This window comes from Oncorhynchus kisutch, linkage group LG23 (assembly GCF_002021735.2).
Source record: "Oncorhynchus kisutch isolate 150728-3 linkage group LG23, Okis_V2, whole genome shotgun sequence".
NCBI classification, from domain to species: domain Eukaryota; kingdom Metazoa; phylum Chordata; class Actinopteri; order Salmoniformes; family Salmonidae; genus Oncorhynchus; species Oncorhynchus kisutch.
The window spans coordinates 1,043,395-1,061,217 of NC_034196.2; the positions used below are offsets into that span (position 1 = coordinate 1,043,395).

Consider the following 17,823-nt stretch of genomic DNA (forward strand, 5'->3'; position numbering starts at 1 on the left):
TCTATTGTGTTATTGACTGTACGCTTGTTAATTCCATGTGTAACTCTGTTGTTGTTGTTTAACTAGCTGGTTAAATAAAGGTTTTTTTAACAAGAGTGTTTAGTGAAGATTAAGGAAGGGGGTGATGGGGGACATTTGTGTGTGTGCGAGTGTATGCATGTGTGAGAGAAGGTGAATTGGGAGCTAGGCCCCCTGTCCGTCCTGCTGCAGTTTATCTCCAGGTTCCATCTTCCCTGGCAATGCAAGAAGAGAAGAGTTGCAGAGGGACACAGAGATCAGTTTGTTGACCCCCTGCCTCGCCCCCTCTGCTACGCGCCCATTTCCTCCTGCCTTGCAGCCCATGATGAAAGGATCACTTTATTCTCCTCTTCTTTTTCTGAAGAGAGGAGAGATGGAGGCTAGCCTCGCAGGAAGTCAACAAACTCAAACTAGCTAAATTCCTTTTTCCAGAAGAAAAGTGAAAATAAAGTCAAGTGAAAAGATAGAGGGACATGATCTGTGGAGATCTGGCCATTATTTCAGCTTTCATCAGCCAATCTGAGGTTGTTGTTGCATTCACCTTCCAATAGCAATAGCCTGACAGTTATTGTCACCCTTAATAAAGATGAGCAAAAAAGACTGTATAAAATAAATAATGCAAATACTGAGCTATACTGAACAAAAGTATAAACGCAACATGCAACAATTTCAAAGATTTTACTGCGTTACAGTTCATAAGGAAATCTGTCAGTTGATTAATTAAATTAATTATGCCCTTATCTATGGATTTCATATGACTGGGTATACAGATACTTTGTGTGACCACCATGTGCCTCAAGCAGTGCAACATCTCCTTCTATTAGAGTTGATCAGGCTGTGGCCTGGGGAATGTTGTCCCACTACTCCTCAATAGATGTGTGAAGTTGCTGGATATTGTTGGGAATTGGAACATGCTGTCGTGCACGTCGATCCAGAGCATCACACAAATGCTCAATGGGTGACATGTACAGTATGGTGAGCATGGGGGTGTGCATCATGCTGAAACATGAGGTGACAAACCCAAACCTCCCACTTCATGGAAATCCATGTGAATGCAGTGTTTTTTCCTATGACAAATTATATTTCAGCCTACGTTTCGTTTCTGGGTTTTATTTGATTATTAATCAGAAACAGATGCAAAGTTATTAATCTTTGCGAAGGAGATGAGCCAAACAGCCTTGTGGAGCACGCAAGGTTAAGAGTATTTTTTGTGCTCATGTACCTTTGATAAATGAGGTGTCCGGGGCCCTTGTTATGTTCAGCAGCTTCATGAACTTCAAGTACCAGGACATTTTTGCTAAAAACCTGGTTGCCTCTGCCAGGATACTGAAACTTGGCTGCAAGTGGAACTTCCAGCAAGACAATAACCCCAAGCACACATCAAAATCCACAAAAAACAGGTTCATTTACTACAAAATCAACATTTTGCAATGGTCATTTCAGTGTCCGGACTTGAACACCATTGAAAACCTGTGGTTTGAATTGAAGAGGGCAGTCCATAAGCGCAGACAAAAGATATCAAGGATCTGGAAAGATTCTGAATGGAATAAGATCCCTCACAATGTCTTCTCCAATCTCATAAAACATTTTAGAAAAAGGCTCAGTGCCAGATTTCTGGGGCATACAATATACATACACAAAAGGATGCGGACACCCCTTCAAATTAGTGAATGTAGCTATTTCAGCCTGAAATGTTGCAGACAGATGTTTAAAATAAAGCACACAGCAATGCAATCTCCATAGACAAACACTGGCAGTGCAGTAGAATGGCCTTACTGAAGAGCTCCGTGACTTTCAACAAGCCAGTTTGTCATATTTCTGCCCTTCTAGAGCTGCAGAACTGATCGTCGAGAGTTTCATGAAATGGATTTCCATGGCCAGACAGCTGCACAAAAGCCTAAAATCAGCATGCACAATGCCAAGAATTGGCTGCAGTGGTGAAAAGCTCTCCGCCATTGGACTCTGGAGTATGGGAAACGTGTTCAATGGATGCTTCACTTTTCACCATCTGGTAGTCCAACAGATTAATCTGGGTTTGGCGGATGCCATGAGAACACTACCTGCCTGAATGCATAGTGCCAGCTGTAATAATGGTCTGGGGCTGTTTTTCATGGTTTGGTCTAGACCCCTTAGTTCGAAGGGAAATCTTAACGCTACAGCATACAATGACATTCTAGACAATTCTGTGCTTCCAACTGCAAATAGTCTGGGTAGCCATTTAAATACCTGTTCAGGAGTGTTATAGCTTGGGAGTAGAAGCTATTTAGGAACCTCTTGGCGCTCCAGTACCGCTTGCCGTGAGGTAGCAGAGAGAACAGTCTATGACTAGGGTGGCTGGAGTCTGACACTTTTTAGGGCCTTTGATGCCAATGAAAATAAAAATCTATAATACAAAAATATGAAAAAATGAAAAAATGCAATATCATAAACCTTGTCTGTATGTCCAAAAAGTACTTACAAACAAAACAGTCAATATCTTGGATCCTTTGTGGTCAGATAGGATTTTCTTATCATTGTTGAAAAGTATCACAGTCCACATTCCCACTGAGTGAAAAGCCAGTAGAAGAGTGTGTATGGGAGTGTGTGTGTGGATGGTGTGGTGAGTTAAGTGCTCTTAAAGACTCCACTCCATTACAGAGGTGAGAATGAGATAAATAGAAAAGTATTTCACTGGGAAAGAGGGGATGTGGTTGTGTGCTATGTAGGACAGTGCCTGTGGAGGTTTTACATCTTCCTACATAGTGATGTGGAGTAAAGTAATATAGTATGCCTAGATAGAAACTGTATGGACCAATGCTGTGTGTGTGCTTGTTTGTTCACGAAAGGTCACTTACTGGGTCCCCGTCTGGTCCTGGTGGTCCTCTTTCACCAAAGTCTCCAGGAAACCCCTGGAGAGAGAGCAGCTTTAAAGCGCCAATCTGCGATTGGTACATCCATTTGTACTAATGCACAGTAGTTCTACTAATCACAGTAGTTACACTTTTACTTCTGCACAGTATCACCAGGTCTGATTTAAAGAAAGTAAGAATGCTACTGCTAGTTTGGTCCCAGACCTACAAGTGCTCCAATGGTCAGAGCAGATGGCAGAGGAGTTGGCTAAAGCACATACAGATCTGGGACCAGGCTAACTTTGAATAACGGAATGGCTCCCTGAGTCATCTAGTGCTACTCATTGAATCCTATTATCACTCGGTTACACATGCCTCTCCCTAATGCCAATATGCCTTGTCTATTGCGGTTTTGGTTAGTGATTGTCTTATTTCACTGTAGAGCCCCTAGCCCTGCCCAAAATGCCTTAGATAGCCCATTTGTTCCATCCCCCTAACATGTGGTCACCTCACCTGGCTTAACTGGTGCCTCTAGAGACAAAACCTCTCTCACCGTCACTCAATGTCTAGGTTTACCTCCACTGTACTCACATCCAACCATACCTTTTGTCTGTACATTATCCATTAATATATTATTCCGCGCCCAGAAATCTGCTCCTCTTACTCTCTGTTCCGAATGCACTAGACGACCCATATCCTACACCTCCTCTGTTGATGTAGGGGTTAACCCAGGCCCTGCAGCCCCCAGCACCACTCCCATTCCCCAGGCGCTCTCATTTGTTGACTTCTGTAACCGTAAAAGCCTAAGTTTGTTTTATTCACTGCTTTAGCACACTACGCCAACCCTGATGTCCAAGCCATGTCTGAATCATGGCTTAGGAAGGACACCAGAACTCCTGAAATGTCCATCCCTAACTATAACATCTTCAGACAAGATATAACTGCCAAAGGAGACATAGTTGCAATGTACTGCAGAGATAGCCTGCAGAGTTCTGTCATACTATTCAGGTCTGTGCCCAAACAATTCAAGCTTCTACTTTTAAAAATCCACCTTTCCAGAAACAAGTCTCGCACCGTTGCAGCTTCTCCTTCACCCAAAACCACACAGCTGATGTTCTGAAAGAGCTGCAAAGCCTGGATCCCTACAAATCAGCTGGGCTAAACAATTTGGACCCTCTCTTTCTAAAATGATCCACTGAAATTGTTGCAACCCCTATTACTAGCCTGTTCAACCTCTCTTTCGTATCGTCTGAGATCCCCAAAGATTGGAAAGCTGCCGCGGTCATCCAACTCTTCAAAGGGGGAGACATTCTAGACCCAAACTGTTATAGACCTATATCCATCCTGCCCTTTATTTTTTTTCACCTTTATTTAACCAGGTAGGCAAGTTGAGAACAAGTTCTCATTTACAATTGCGACCTGGCCAAGATAAAGCAAAGCAGTTCGACAGATACAACGACACAGAGTTACACATGGAGTAAAACAAACATACAGTCAATAATACAGTATAAACAAGTCTATATACGATGTGAGCAAATGAGGTGAGAAGGGAGGTAAAGGCAAAAAAAGGCCATGGTGGCAAAGTAAATACAATATAGCAAGTAAAACACTGGAATGGTAGTTTTGCAATGGAAGAATGTGCAAAGTAGAAATACAAATAATGGGGTGCAAAGGAGCAAAATAAATAAATAAATAAAATACAGTTGGGAAAGAGGTAGTTGTTTGGGCTAAATTATAGGTGGGCTATGTACAGGTGCAGTAATCTGTGAGCTGCTCTGACAGTTGGTGCTTAAAGCTAGTGAGGGAGATAAGTGTTTCCAGTTTCAGAGATTTTTGTAGTTCGTTCCAGTCATTGGCAGCAGAGAACTGGAAGGAGAGGCGGCCAAAGAAAGAATTGGTTTTGGGGGTGACTAGAGAGATATACCTGCTGGAGCGTGTGCTACAGGTGGGAGATGCTATGGTGACCAGCGAGCTGAGATAAGGGGGGACTTTACCTAGCAGGGTCTTGTAGATCACATGGAGCCAGTGGGTTTGGCGACGAGTATGAAGCGAGGGCCAGCCAACGAGAGCGTACAGGTCGCAATGGTGGGTAGTATATGGGGCTTTGGTGACAAAACGGATTGCACTGTGATAGACTGCATCCAATTTGTTGAGTAGGGTATTGGAGGCTATTTTGTAAATGACATCGCCAAAGTCGAGGATTGGTAGGATGGTCAGTTTTACAAGGATATGTTTGGCAGCATGAGTGAAGGATGCTTTGTTGCGAAATAGGAAGCCAATTCTAGATTTAACTCTGGATTGGAGATGTTTGATATGGGTCTGGAAGGAGAGTTTACAGCCCTGCCTTTCTAAAATCTTTGAAAGTTAACAAACAGATCACCAAACATTTCCAAGCTGGTCATAGGTGCACCACAGCCACACTCAAGTTCCTAAACGATATCATAACCACCATCAATAAAAGACAGTACTGTGCAGCCGTCTTCATCGACCTGACCAAGGATTTCGACTCTGTCAATCACCTCATTCCTATTGCCAGACTCAATAGCCTTGGTTTCTCAAATGACTGCCTCGCCTGGTTCACCAACTACTTCTCAGACAGAGTTCAGTGTGTCAAATTGGAGGGCCTGTTGTCCGGATCTCTGGCAGTCCACGGAGGTGACACAGGGTTCAATTCTCGAGCAGACTCTTTCCTCTGTATATATCAATGACTTCGATCTAGCTGCTGTTAATTCTCTGATCCACCTTTACACAGACACCATTCTGTATACATCTGGCCCTTCTTTGGACACTGTTAACATGCTTCAATGCCATACAACACTCCTTCCGTGACCTCCAACTGCTTATAATTGCTAGTAAAACTAAAGGCATGCTTCAAACGACTGTTCCCGCACCCACCTGCCCGACTAGTATCACTACTCTGGACAGTTCTGTCTTAGAATATGTGGACAACTACAAATACCTAGGTGTCTAGTTAGACTGTAAACTCTCCAGCCAGACTTAAGCATCTCCAATTCAAAATTGAATCGGCTTCCTATTTTGCAACAAAGCATCCTTCACTCATGCTGCCAAACATACCCTCGTAAAACTGACTATTCTACCGATCCTTGAATTCGGAGATGTCATTTACAAAATAGCCTCCTACACTCTACTCAGCAAACTGGATGTAGTCCATCACAGTGCCATCCGTTTTGTCACCAAAGCCCCATATACTACCCACCACTGGCGCCAGGTCATCTATAAGTCTTTGCTAGGTAAATCCCCACCTTCGAAGCACACTGGTCACCATAGCAACACTCACCCGTAGCACACGCTCCAGCAGGTATATTTCACGGTTCATTTCCAAAGCCAACACTTCCTTTGGCCGTCTTTCTTTATAGTTATCTGCAGCCAATGACTGGAATGAATTGCAAAAATCACTGAAGCCTTATCTATCCCTCTCTAACTTTATGCATCAGCTGTCAGTGCAGCTTACCGATCACTGTACCTGTACACAGCACATCTGTAAATAGCCCATCCAACTCCCTCTTCCCCATACTACCACCCTGCATACCACTGCTGGCTTGCTTCTGAAGCTAAGCAGGGTTGGTCCTGGTCAGTCCTTGGATGGGAGACCAGATGCTGCTGGAAGTGGTGTTGGAGGGCCAGTAGGAGGTACTCTTTCCACTGGTCTAAAAAATATCCCAATGCCCCACTGCCCTGTGTATGGTGCTGTCTCTCGGATGGGACGTTAAATGGGTGTCCTGACTCTCTGAGGTCATTAAAGATCCCATGGGACTTATCATAAGAGTAGGGGTGTTAACCCCGGTGTCCTGGCTAAATTCCCAATCTGACCCTCAAACCATCACGGTCACCTAATAATCCCCAGTTTACAATTGGCTCATTCATCCCCCTCCTCTCCCCTGTAATTATTCCCCAGGTCATTGCTGCAAATGAGAATGTGTTCTCAGTCAATTTACCTGGTAAAATAACAGATTAAATTAAATAGTCATTTAATTTGTATTTTTTTGCTCCTTTGCACTCTAGTATCTCTACTTGCACATCATCATCTGCACATCCAGTGTTAATCCAGTGTTAATGTTCAATTGTAATGATTTCCCCTCTATGGCCTACCTCCCTACATTTGCACACACTGTACATATATTTTTCTATTGTGTTATTGACTGTACGTTTGTTTATGTGTAACTCTGTGGTGTTGTTTTTGTTGCACTGCGTTGCTTTAACTTGGCCAGGTCGCAGTTGTAAATGAGAACTTGTTCTCAACTGGCCTACCTGGTTGAATAAAGGTGATTTTTTAAAGTATTCAAACTACATGATCCCATCGAGAGAAAGGTGACCAAATAAGCCTTTTCTTATTATGTCCAAAAAACCCACATGTAGCACATCTGACGTGTTCAACCTAGAGTAACCCTTCTATTAGCAAAGGAAATAGCAAAGAGAGAAGCTTATAATGATGTAGACAAATGTGTGACTGCGGGCCTTTGCACCAAACCTCTCAAAGGAGTTCTCAGCTAGAGAGCAGGTCTGGCTACAATATTGTAGAACCCTGCTGGAACTAGAACACTGACTCACTGAAACAAGTCATGTTCAGTGGTCACAAAACCTTTTGAAATTCTGAACTGGGAGATGCTGAATGTGAATTTGTCCAACAAGAATGCTCACTTTTGTTTCCCACCGCAAAACGCTACCGAATACAAATAAGGATTTGAGGACCGAATGACAGAGAAAGAGGTCTGAGTGTTCAATAAGCTAACATTAGCTATACACAGCTCTGAGCTATGTCTATCATTGCCAGCAGCCTCCATGACACTATATACTGTATATCCTGTTAGTGTTGTCGGTATCAGTCTCTGGAGACCATAGATTTCTTAAGCCTGTGGGTTAGGTCTTAACACAGCGTCTGCTGTGGCTGACATCAACGCATTTCATAACGGTATCAGTCTCTGGAGACCATAGATTTCTTAAGCCTGTGGGTTAGGTCTTAACACAGCGTCTGCTGTGGCTGACATCAACGCATTTCATAACGGTATCAGTCTCTGGAGACCATAGATTTCTTAAGCCTGTGGGTTAGGTCTTAACACAGCGTCTGCTGTGGCTGACATCAACGCATTTCATAACGGTATCAGTCTCTGGAGACCATAGATTTCTTAAGCCTGTGGGTTAGGTCTTAACACAGCGTCTGCTGTGGCTGACATCAACGCATTTCATAACGGTATCGGTCTCTGGAGACCATAGATTTCTTAAGCCTGTGGGTTAGGTCTTAACACAGCGTCTGCTGTGGCTGACATCAACGCATTTCATAACGGTATCAGTCTCTGGAGACCATAGATTTCTTAAGCCTGTGGGTTAGGTCTTAACACAGCGTCTGCTGTGGCTGACATCAACGCATTTCATAACGGTATCAGTCTCTGGAGACCATAGATTTCTTAAGCCTGTGGGTTAGGTCTTAACACAGCGTCTGCTGTGGCTGACATCAACGCATTTCATAACAGTTCATATAAATGATGATCTATAAAGTATGTTGAGACAACTTTACCGGCCTACCCATCTTGCCCCTCTTCCCTGGTTCCCCAAGAATGCCCTGAAAATAGAACGAGAGAGAGAGAGAGAGAAAGAGAGACAACAATAAGTTCAGAGCAACATTGTACTCTCTGGGAATAATTCTACTAACTACACTGATGTATTAATGTCAAACCATCACAGACTGTAAGCTACTTGTTGTTGGTATTTTGTTTAGCTACTCTGTGTAAATACTGCTTGATGTATATGCATACTTTTATTGCTTCTACATTGCTCTGCACAAACCTACAGCTGTGCCAGCTAATTGGAGCTATTTTATCGTGCTCTGTCCCATATTGGTGTCTTCCTTGAAGATTAGGAGGAAGTTAGAGAGGACAGACAGACACAGTGATCAACAAAGATTAGCCTGCTACAGTATGGTGGAGCTGCATAGTGGAAAGTCCATTACAGGCTCACCCATGACGTAACCCCTGGTGCATGCGATAAGTAGGGTAATGGTCTGGTGTTTTTGGAGGCTGAGCTTTAGGAAGGCCTTGATTAGTTTAGTCAGTTCAAAGGCTCAATAAGGGGGGTCACAATGAGTCATCACCAACACTCCCACACTGTCTTACTCAATGCAGCCTGATAGCATGATGGAGGCAGTTCCCACATTTAAATCAAAACAAGAAACTGGTTGTCTCTTATGGAAACAGAGGGAGGGAAGATCAGAGTCACCACTGGGACAGGTAGTCAGAGTTGCCTCCATTCTTGTACACAGTGTGTGGTGAGGTCAGGAATAAGTCCTGGCCCTAATCATTACAGACGTAGTGAGTATTTTGATGTGTGTAGCGGTAAGGTAAAAAAAAGACAAACATACTCTTTTGCCATCAGCACCAAGTAGGCCAAAAAGGCCCGCGATTCCAATGAAGCCCTAGAGAGAGAGAGGTAGAGGAATTCCATTTTCAATGACTGCGAAGTAGATCTATTATAGCTTGAGAGTTGAGGAGTCCAGTGCTGGGGGTCTGAAGGTTCCAGGGTTGATGGATCAGGTCTCCATGAAGAACTAAGCCATGAGGCAAGTGTATATGCCCATGGACTGCATGGTGCTGGCTTCCACGATGTAGTCCAAGGGCACATACCCTCACGCCAGGGATCTCTGAAGATGACACCAATCTGGCCTGTTGATAGCGGTTTAACGCAACGCAACAAAACAGAACAAGACCAGGAACAACAGCAGCAATGTGTTCTATAAGACAGTGGAGTGCTGATACTGGTTAAGTTACAGCTGATGGGTTAAGGTTGAAGGTTCATAGGGCAAATACAGTTACCAGAATTTCTCTCCATGGGTGTATAATACAGACAAGGCAACTTAACTTTGGAATGTGTGTCAAATCCTCCATAGACTTTCACAGGAGCTGGATAAAGATTGAATATAAAGAGAAAGGGGGAATGTCCACTCACCGTTATACTGTCCGCAAATGTAATGTTTTCTAAACATCATGGAGCCAACCATATTTGTACTTCTCCAGAAATAGATTAAATTGCATTTCATTTGGGCCATGTCCATTCTCACCATAAAAAGATAGTGAAGGATACAGTATAAACTGTACATATGAGATGAGTAATGCGAGATAGGTAAACATTCTTAAAGTGTCATTATTTAAGTGACTAGTGTTACATTTATTAAAGTGGCCAATGATATCAAGTCTGTAGGTAGGCAGTCACCTCTCTGTGCTAGTGGTGGCTGTTTAACAATCTGATGGCCTTGAGATGGAAGCTGTTTTGCAATCTCTCTGTCCCACATTTGATGCACCTGTACTGACCTCGCCTTCTGAATGGAAGCGGGGTGAACAGGTAGTGGCTCAGGTGGTTATTGTCCTTGATCTTTTTGGCCTTCCTGTGACATTGGGTGCTGTAGGTGTCCTGGAGGGCAGGTAGTTTGCCCCGGTGATGCGTTATGCAGACCGCACCACCCTCTGAGAGTCCTCCGTTTGAGGGCAGTAACTGAGGAGAGTTCTTTTGGGAGATAATACGGTCGGCATTTGGTTGTGAGGAATAATTCTAGGTCATGTGAACAAAAGGACTTGAGTTCTTGTGTGTTGTTACAATTACACCACGAGTGGTTAATCATGAAACATACACCCCCGCCCTTCTTTTTTACAAGAGAGATGTTTTTTCCTTTCGGCGCGATGCACTGAACATCTCGTTGGATGTACGGACTCTGACAGCATGTCCCCAGCTAGCCATGTCTCCGTGTAACAGAGTATGTTACAATCCCGGATATCTCTTTGGAAAGCAACTCTTGCCCTAATTGTTCACTTTGTTATTGGACATTAGAGTAAAATACTCGGAAGTGGTGGGTGGTGTGCGCACATCCAAAGTCTCACTAGAAGACCGCGCCGGCACCTTCTCCGACGGCGTTGTTTCTGGTTGGCCTCTGGAATCAGTTCAAATGCCCTGGGAGATGCAGGCAAAGGATACGCTTTGGGAATGTCGTATTTGTGGTCGTAGTGCTGGTATGTTGACGTCTTTCTGAAATCCAATTGTTCTTCCCGGCTGTATGTAATAACACTAACAATGCAAGAAAAAATACTGCACAGTTTCCTAAGGACTTGAAGCGAAGCTGCCATCTCTATCAGCACAATCTTGTCTCTGATTAAGCTACTGTGTGCCTCCGCTGGCAAAATTGATGCCATAACCAATTGAGTTACAGCTAAGAACAGCTTTCGGTGAGTCTTAAATATCACCAGTTACGCTGCTTGAAATTGGCACACAGGATTTACAGGACACACCACAAATACATCACCATTCCCACCTCAGCCCAAGCAAGCTGATATAAAAGAGGAGCGCTGGCTTTTACAAGTCAAATTTACCAAAGAGGGTGCATTAACGCTAGGCAAAAATAGAGTCCTATAGCCTGTAGTTTGTAGATGAATTAAGGTAAATATGGGATAAGGGGTAGATGTGTGAACCAGGGGTTGGGAGGAAGTTGGTTGATGCATAGCTTATGGTTGTAGGTAGGGGATAGATACGGTGGTAGTTGTAGGTAGGTAGGGAATGGATGTAGATAGGACAGGGGGATGGTTGTGTGATAGATCAGGGGATGGGGGTTGCTGATGGAGAGAAGGAGAGGATGTAAGGCCTCTTTACTAACAGGAAATTCCAGCCGGTGGGGGCAGGGCCAGTTTTGGAACAGCCATGGGAGCTGATAAAGGGTCTTTAATGAAGCGCAACATAACATCACATCACTGAGTGTGTGTGTGTGTGAGTGTGGTGGCTGTATACAGTTAGACAACTGTTTATGTGGAAAAGGCAGAAGTACAGTACGTGTGTGTGTGTGTGGGGGGGGGGGGTTATAGCAGACAAAACCAATAACTTTGATTAAACAACTCTTGGCAAGCGAGTATGTTTTGCTGGAGACTGGAGACACTATCCACTGTAAACAGAGAGTAGCAAAATCTGTGTCAAGCCGGATGCATAGAGGTCAAGGTCAGATCAGCCGAAACATAGACAGAGACGGTTTGCCCTTGAAAACCAAAAACATACAGTAAACATAAGAACATCAGCCGCTTTCCAGAATTGATCAAATCACGACCTGTAGGCATGACAACAGCGTTCAGTGTGGTGTTTATGGGTATGACTCAAATGTCTAGGCTATAGCACTGCTAAAGAAAGTCAGGCTCCACTGGAAAATAATTGGGGTAGAGGGAACACCTACCCGAGTGCCTTTTGGCCCAATGGCTCCTATGGGACCTGGCAAACCCTAAGACAAAGACAGAGAAAAGGTAGTTGAACGGTTAAACACAATTAGTGGGAAGATAAAAACCAACCAATTATCACAGTGACACTATGTGTGTGTGTGTGTGTGTGTGCATGCGTGCGTCTGTGTGCAATATTTTGAGTCTGTTAATTGGGAATTTATGAGTCGGTGTGTGATTAACAGCAGGGAGAGACAGGACTTCTTCTAGTGTAGCAGTTTCTAGAAACACAGTAACCCATTCTAGGAGTAGATGCCAGGAAAGCAGCTGTGACTGAAGCAGACTTGGGTTTGAAGTATGTAGTTAAAAGAGTCAATTAATTTATTGTCAAAACATTTATTCTTAGGAAGATTTACTATAGCTCTTCAACTGACTCTTTGTGGCATGATTTACATGACAACAACTCTTGTACTGCACTTGGTGTAGATGTGCAGAATTGTGATACGCATAATTATGCTTCATAGCTCTAGTACATTCACTCTCCCCTACACAGGTACAACCTGTTAACACTTAATCCTCCTTAATCCACGAGTGAAGAGCTGGTCTGAACCCTCTAACCCTACTCTAGATGAGCATAACCTCCTGACCCCTGACCCTCCTCTACTAGTCAAATCTGACCCCTAGCCCTACTGTACCAGTCAAGCCTGACCCCACTGTACCAGTCAAGCCTGACCCCACTATAACAGTCACAGCACACCAGAGGATTTACTGCACCTGCCTGCCAGGATAACCTTTGGCACCTGGGCTTCCATCTGGACCTCGCTCCCCCTGTGGGAAAGGAGGAAGGTGGGGTTAAAGGCAGATAGAAAAGCTTAATAAAAATTACAGTAAGCCAGTGACAGACAGCGACTTGTGCAGAGTAATAGGTAGTGTAACGGTCAAACTAAACCAAAGCTGCCATGTCACCGTAACGACTCAATAACGTGAGTCACATGATCTATGAGACATGCTATACCGAAAGTAAAAGCAATAGGTCTGCGAAGCGAGAATCGCTTGAAGCAGAGTAGTTTTACAGTCTATTTTCCTTGTCAGCGACAGCATTGCAGAGATGTAGACATAGAAATATTAAATCAATACATAAATTAACAAACAATCCTAATAATCTTCATAACACATTGAATGTGTGTTCGGTATCACATTTTATGCTTTTTTTAAATCCAATTTAAGTTGATGCAATTGTTGATACAACCACCATTTTAACATGCAAATGTGTATGATAAATGGTCTAGCAATGTATGAATGCATATCAACAAGATTGTGTTTTGTAATTATACAGTGCACCCATAAAATATTCAGACTCCCTGACTTAAACAGGTTTTCAGAAATGTTTGCAAATGTATAAAATAAAAAAAACTGAAATATCATATTTACATAAAAATTCAGAACCTTTACTCTGTACTTTGTTGAAGCACCTTTGGCTGCGATTACAGCCTTGAGGTTTCTTGGGTATGGCGCTACAAGCTTGGCACACCTGTATTTGGGGAGTTTCTCCCATTCTTCTCCGCAGATCCTCTCAAGCTCTGTGGTCAATTCCTTCGACCTCAAGGCTTGGTTTTTGCTGTGGCATGCAATGTCAACTGACCTTATATAGACATGTGTTTGCCTTTCCAAATCAACTCCAATCAAGTTGTAGAAACATCTCAAGGATGATCAATGGAAACGGGATGCACCTGAGGTCGATTTTGACTCTCATAAATCTGGCTGCACAACCGATTGGCAAACGTATTGCAAATTGGGAAATCAAGACTAAACTGCATACAAATAAGAACTATTAAACAAAGATAAATGATATCAACATTGATAGTAAAACGTTTTGGAGCACTTTAAATTCAATTTTGGGAAAAAAGTCAAACTTAGTTCCATCATTCATTGAATCAGATGGCTTATGCAACACAAAACCAACTGATATTGCTAACTACTTTAATGATTTTCTAATTTGTAAGATTAGCTAATTTAAGCATGACATGCCAGCAACAATTGCTGATACTACACAACTATCTATTTAATGGTTGATCCAACCGTTCTGTTCAAACTTTCCAGCTATTTTCAGACATCTAAGAGAGAGAGAGAGAACAGCTCACTGAACATTACTCGCTCTGTCAATTTATCTGTGGTTTCGCATTCAGAGTGCACACTGGACGCTCCAGCCAATAAGTAAGGTTGTTCTAAAAGCAACTACAGTCAAGCACCCAAGCTAACTGGCAAACATTGGCTAGCTACATCCAGACACATAATGAGAGAACACCTCACTCTGACCATTTTACTCGCCCTAATAGAGCTGGTTAGGCTTTTTTTCACATTATCAAGAGCGTTGGTGACTAACTCGGCTGCTGGCAAAAACGGAATTATTTTTAACAGATTTTTTTTGCCGATGTTTAATGACACCGGACATATTCAAAGGGTGTTGAGCGTTCAAAAATGCATCAGTTATTCTGAGCTCTGGTACACTAAGACGAGAGTATTTTGTTAAGAAATGTAGCTAGATAGCTAGCTAGGTAAACAATGAATCCCAATGCATGACGTTAGTTAGCGAGTCAGCCAGCAAACGTTAGTGAGCTAACAGTACACTTTACCTTGAAATGAAAAGTCTTTATGTCAAAATTAGAAATGTGTAATATCTGAAAATGTAGCTAGCTAGACTATCTTACATATCATGGATGGACGCTTCTCCCTGTCACGGATGCCATGGTTGCCCTTAGTTTGAAGATGTAATCCGGAGACAGGTGTTTTCAGGTGTTTCTCCTTGGCTATCAAACTCTAATTCCACTGATTTCAGAAATTGGAGAGCAACACTTATGCAGTTCTAATAAGCAATATATTTATTTTAAAGCCTGTCACGACTTCCGCCGAAGTTGGTGCCTCTCCTTGTTCGGGCTGTGTTCGGCGGTCGTCGTCACCGGCTTTCTAGCTGACACCGATCCACGTTTCTTTTTCCATTTGTGATGTCTTGATTGAACACACCTGGTTCCCATTACATTATAATTTCCCTATTTAACCCTCTGGTTCTCATTATGTTTTGTGCTTGATTGTTCCCGGTTCTGTGTTAGTCTGTTGTGTTAGGGTTTGTGATCCCTGCGTGGATTTCTTTGGCTGATTTATTTTTCAGAGTAAAGTAGGTTATTTTACTCAGTTCTGTGTCCTGCGCCTGACTCCGTCCTCACCTCTGCACAACTGACACTTGAGAAAGCCGCGTTAGACAGGATTACGTACACATACTAACCAGCTCAAATAGACAGAAGCATGCTATATGGCAGACCAATCCAAACTCATTTCTCGGCATGTCCAGCCCACACATTATCTCAGCCAATCATGGCTAGCAGGGAGGTTGCTGGCTTTTTCCATGGCCAAACTAACTAGGCTCGTAAAAAAATAATATTCGCATTTACAGGTGGTATAGAAGTTTGTTATTAAGGCACATGAAAGTGCACATTCCAGAAGGCATTTTTGGCAAAAAACTAATTTTGATATTAAAAAAAGTTTCTGTTCAAACGGTTCTCTTGTGAAGTGGTGACCCGGGACATACGCCTAGTTTCCTGAAATGAGTCACCTATGTCAATGTATGGCCTTTCTTTTGCATTTCTTGGATGATGCACCAAAAATAAAAATAGAAAACATGACTTTTCATTTTAGATCTCCACAAACTTTAAAGTGTTTCCTTTCAAATAGTATCAAGAACATGCATATCCCTGCTTCAGGCCCTGAGCTATAAGCAGTTAGATTTGGGTATATATTTTTAGGTGGAAATTTAAATGAAGGGTTCGATTGGGTCTCTACTTGACACCAACAAACAGCCCCATAATATCTGGCCCTCTGCCCTCCCTAAATAGCGGCATTGAGCAGTTCAGCAGCCTTTTAGCTCTCCATAACTGGTTACAAGACTATTGCAGCTCTGTGGGTGTAATATTTATTAACAATTGTGATACCTTCTGGAAACAAAACATGTATTGTAAGAGGATCCACCCAAATCATTTGGGTTCCTGGATCCTTTTACAGCATTAAAGGGCTGAGTTGAGACAATTACTTATCAATGACCCGAGTCAAGCTCATTTAATCTCTACCATTGTGTCACTGAGTTGTCATAATGCTTCAGCAAATGTACAATATTCTAGTGGCGTTGGACTATACAATGTAAATAACCTTGTTTTACGGCCCTCTTACTGTCCGTAATGCATCTGCTGATCCTACAGCCATTGTATGTAGTAATCATGTGCCCTATGAACATGAGTTATACTGTTAGTGCTGAGGCAGTGTGCCCAAGTAGGAAGTCCACTATGTGCAGCTCACCCTGCACTCATTGTTTTATTTGTTTTATTTCACCTTTATTTAACCAGGTAGGCCAGTTGAGAACACCTTTATTTAACCAGGTAGGCTAGTTGAGAACACCTTTATTTAACCAGGTAGGCTAGTTGAGAACACCTTTATTTAACCAGGTAGGCTAGTTGAGAACACCTTTATTTAACCAGGTAGGCTAGTTGAGAACACCTTTATTTAACCAGGTAGGCTAGTTGAGAACACCTTTATTTAACCAGGTAGGCTAGTTGAGAACACCTTTATTTAACCAGGTAGGCTAGTTGAGAACACCTTTATTTAACCAGGTAGGCCAGTTGAGAACACCTTTATTTAACCAGGTAGGCCAGTTGAGAACACCTTTATTTAACCAGGTAGGCCAGTTGAGAACAAGTTCTCATTTACTACTGTGACCTGGCCAAGATAAAGCAAAGCAGTGCGACACAAACAACAACACAGAGTTACACATGGAATAAACAAACATACAGTCAATAATACAATAGAAAAAGTCTATATACAGTGTGTGCAAATGAGGTAGGATAAGGGAGGAAAGGCAATAACTAGGCCATAGTGGCGAAATAATATAGCAATTAAACACTGGAGTGATAGATGTGCAGAAGATGTGTGTGCAAGTAGAGATACTTGGGTGGAAAGGAGCAAAATAAATAAAATAAATAACAGTATGGGGATGAGGTAGTTGGATGAGCTATTTACAGATGGGCTATGTACAGGTGCAGTGATCTGTGAGCTGCTCTGACAGCTGGTGCTTAAAGTTAGTGTAGGAGATATGAGTCTCCAGCTTCAGTGATTTTTGCAGTTCGTTGAAGTAATTGGCAGCAGAGAACTGGAAGGAAAGGCGGCCAAAAAAGGAATTGGTTTTGGGGGTGACCAGTGAAATATACCTGCTGGAGCGTGTGCTACGGGTGGGTGCTTCTATGGTGACCAGTGAGCTGAGATAAGGTGGGGTTTTACCCAGCAAAGTCTTATAGATGACCTGGAACCAGTGGGTTTGGTGATGAATATGAAGCAATGGCCAGCCAACGAGAGCGTACAGGTCACAGTGGTGGGTAGTATATGGGGCTTTGGTGACAAAATGGATGGAATTGTGATAGACTGCATTCAATTTGCTGAGTAGAGTGTTGGAGGCTATTTTGTAAATGATATCGCCGAAGTCAAGGATCGGTAGGATAGTCAGTTTTACGAGGGCATGAGTGAAGGATGCTTTGTTTGCGAAATAGGAAGCCGATTCTAGATTTAATTTGGGAGTGGAGATGCTTAATGTGAGTCTGGAAGGAGAGTTTAAAGTCTAACCAGACACCTAGGTATTTGTAGTTGTCCACATATTCTAAGTCAGAACCGTCCAGAGTAGTGATGGTGGGCAGGTGCGGGCAGCGATCGGTTGAAGAATATGCATAAATTTTACTTGGCATGGCATG

The 17,823-nt window shown here is 42.8% G+C and overlaps 1 protein-coding gene across 2 annotated transcripts in view; it reads right to left on the bottom strand.

The window, feature by feature from the left end:
• col27a1a (collagen, type XXVII, alpha 1a) overlaps window positions 1-17,823 on the bottom strand; it is a 230,409-nt gene that overhangs the window by 131,135 nt on the left and 81,451 nt on the right. For both annotated transcript variants that reach the window (XM_031803202.1, XM_031803203.1), the window contains exons 9-13: window positions 12,815-12,868; window positions 12,061-12,105; window positions 9,220-9,273; window positions 8,380-8,424; window positions 2,853-2,906 (exon numbers count right to left, since the gene is read on the bottom strand). In XM_031803202.1, coding sequence (XP_031659062.1) covers window positions 2,853-2,906; window positions 8,380-8,424; window positions 9,220-9,273; window positions 12,061-12,105; window positions 12,815-12,868 — 252 coding nt within the window. The remainder of the gene's footprint in view (window positions 1-2,852; window positions 2,907-8,379; window positions 8,425-9,219; window positions 9,274-12,060; window positions 12,106-12,814; window positions 12,869-17,823) is intronic.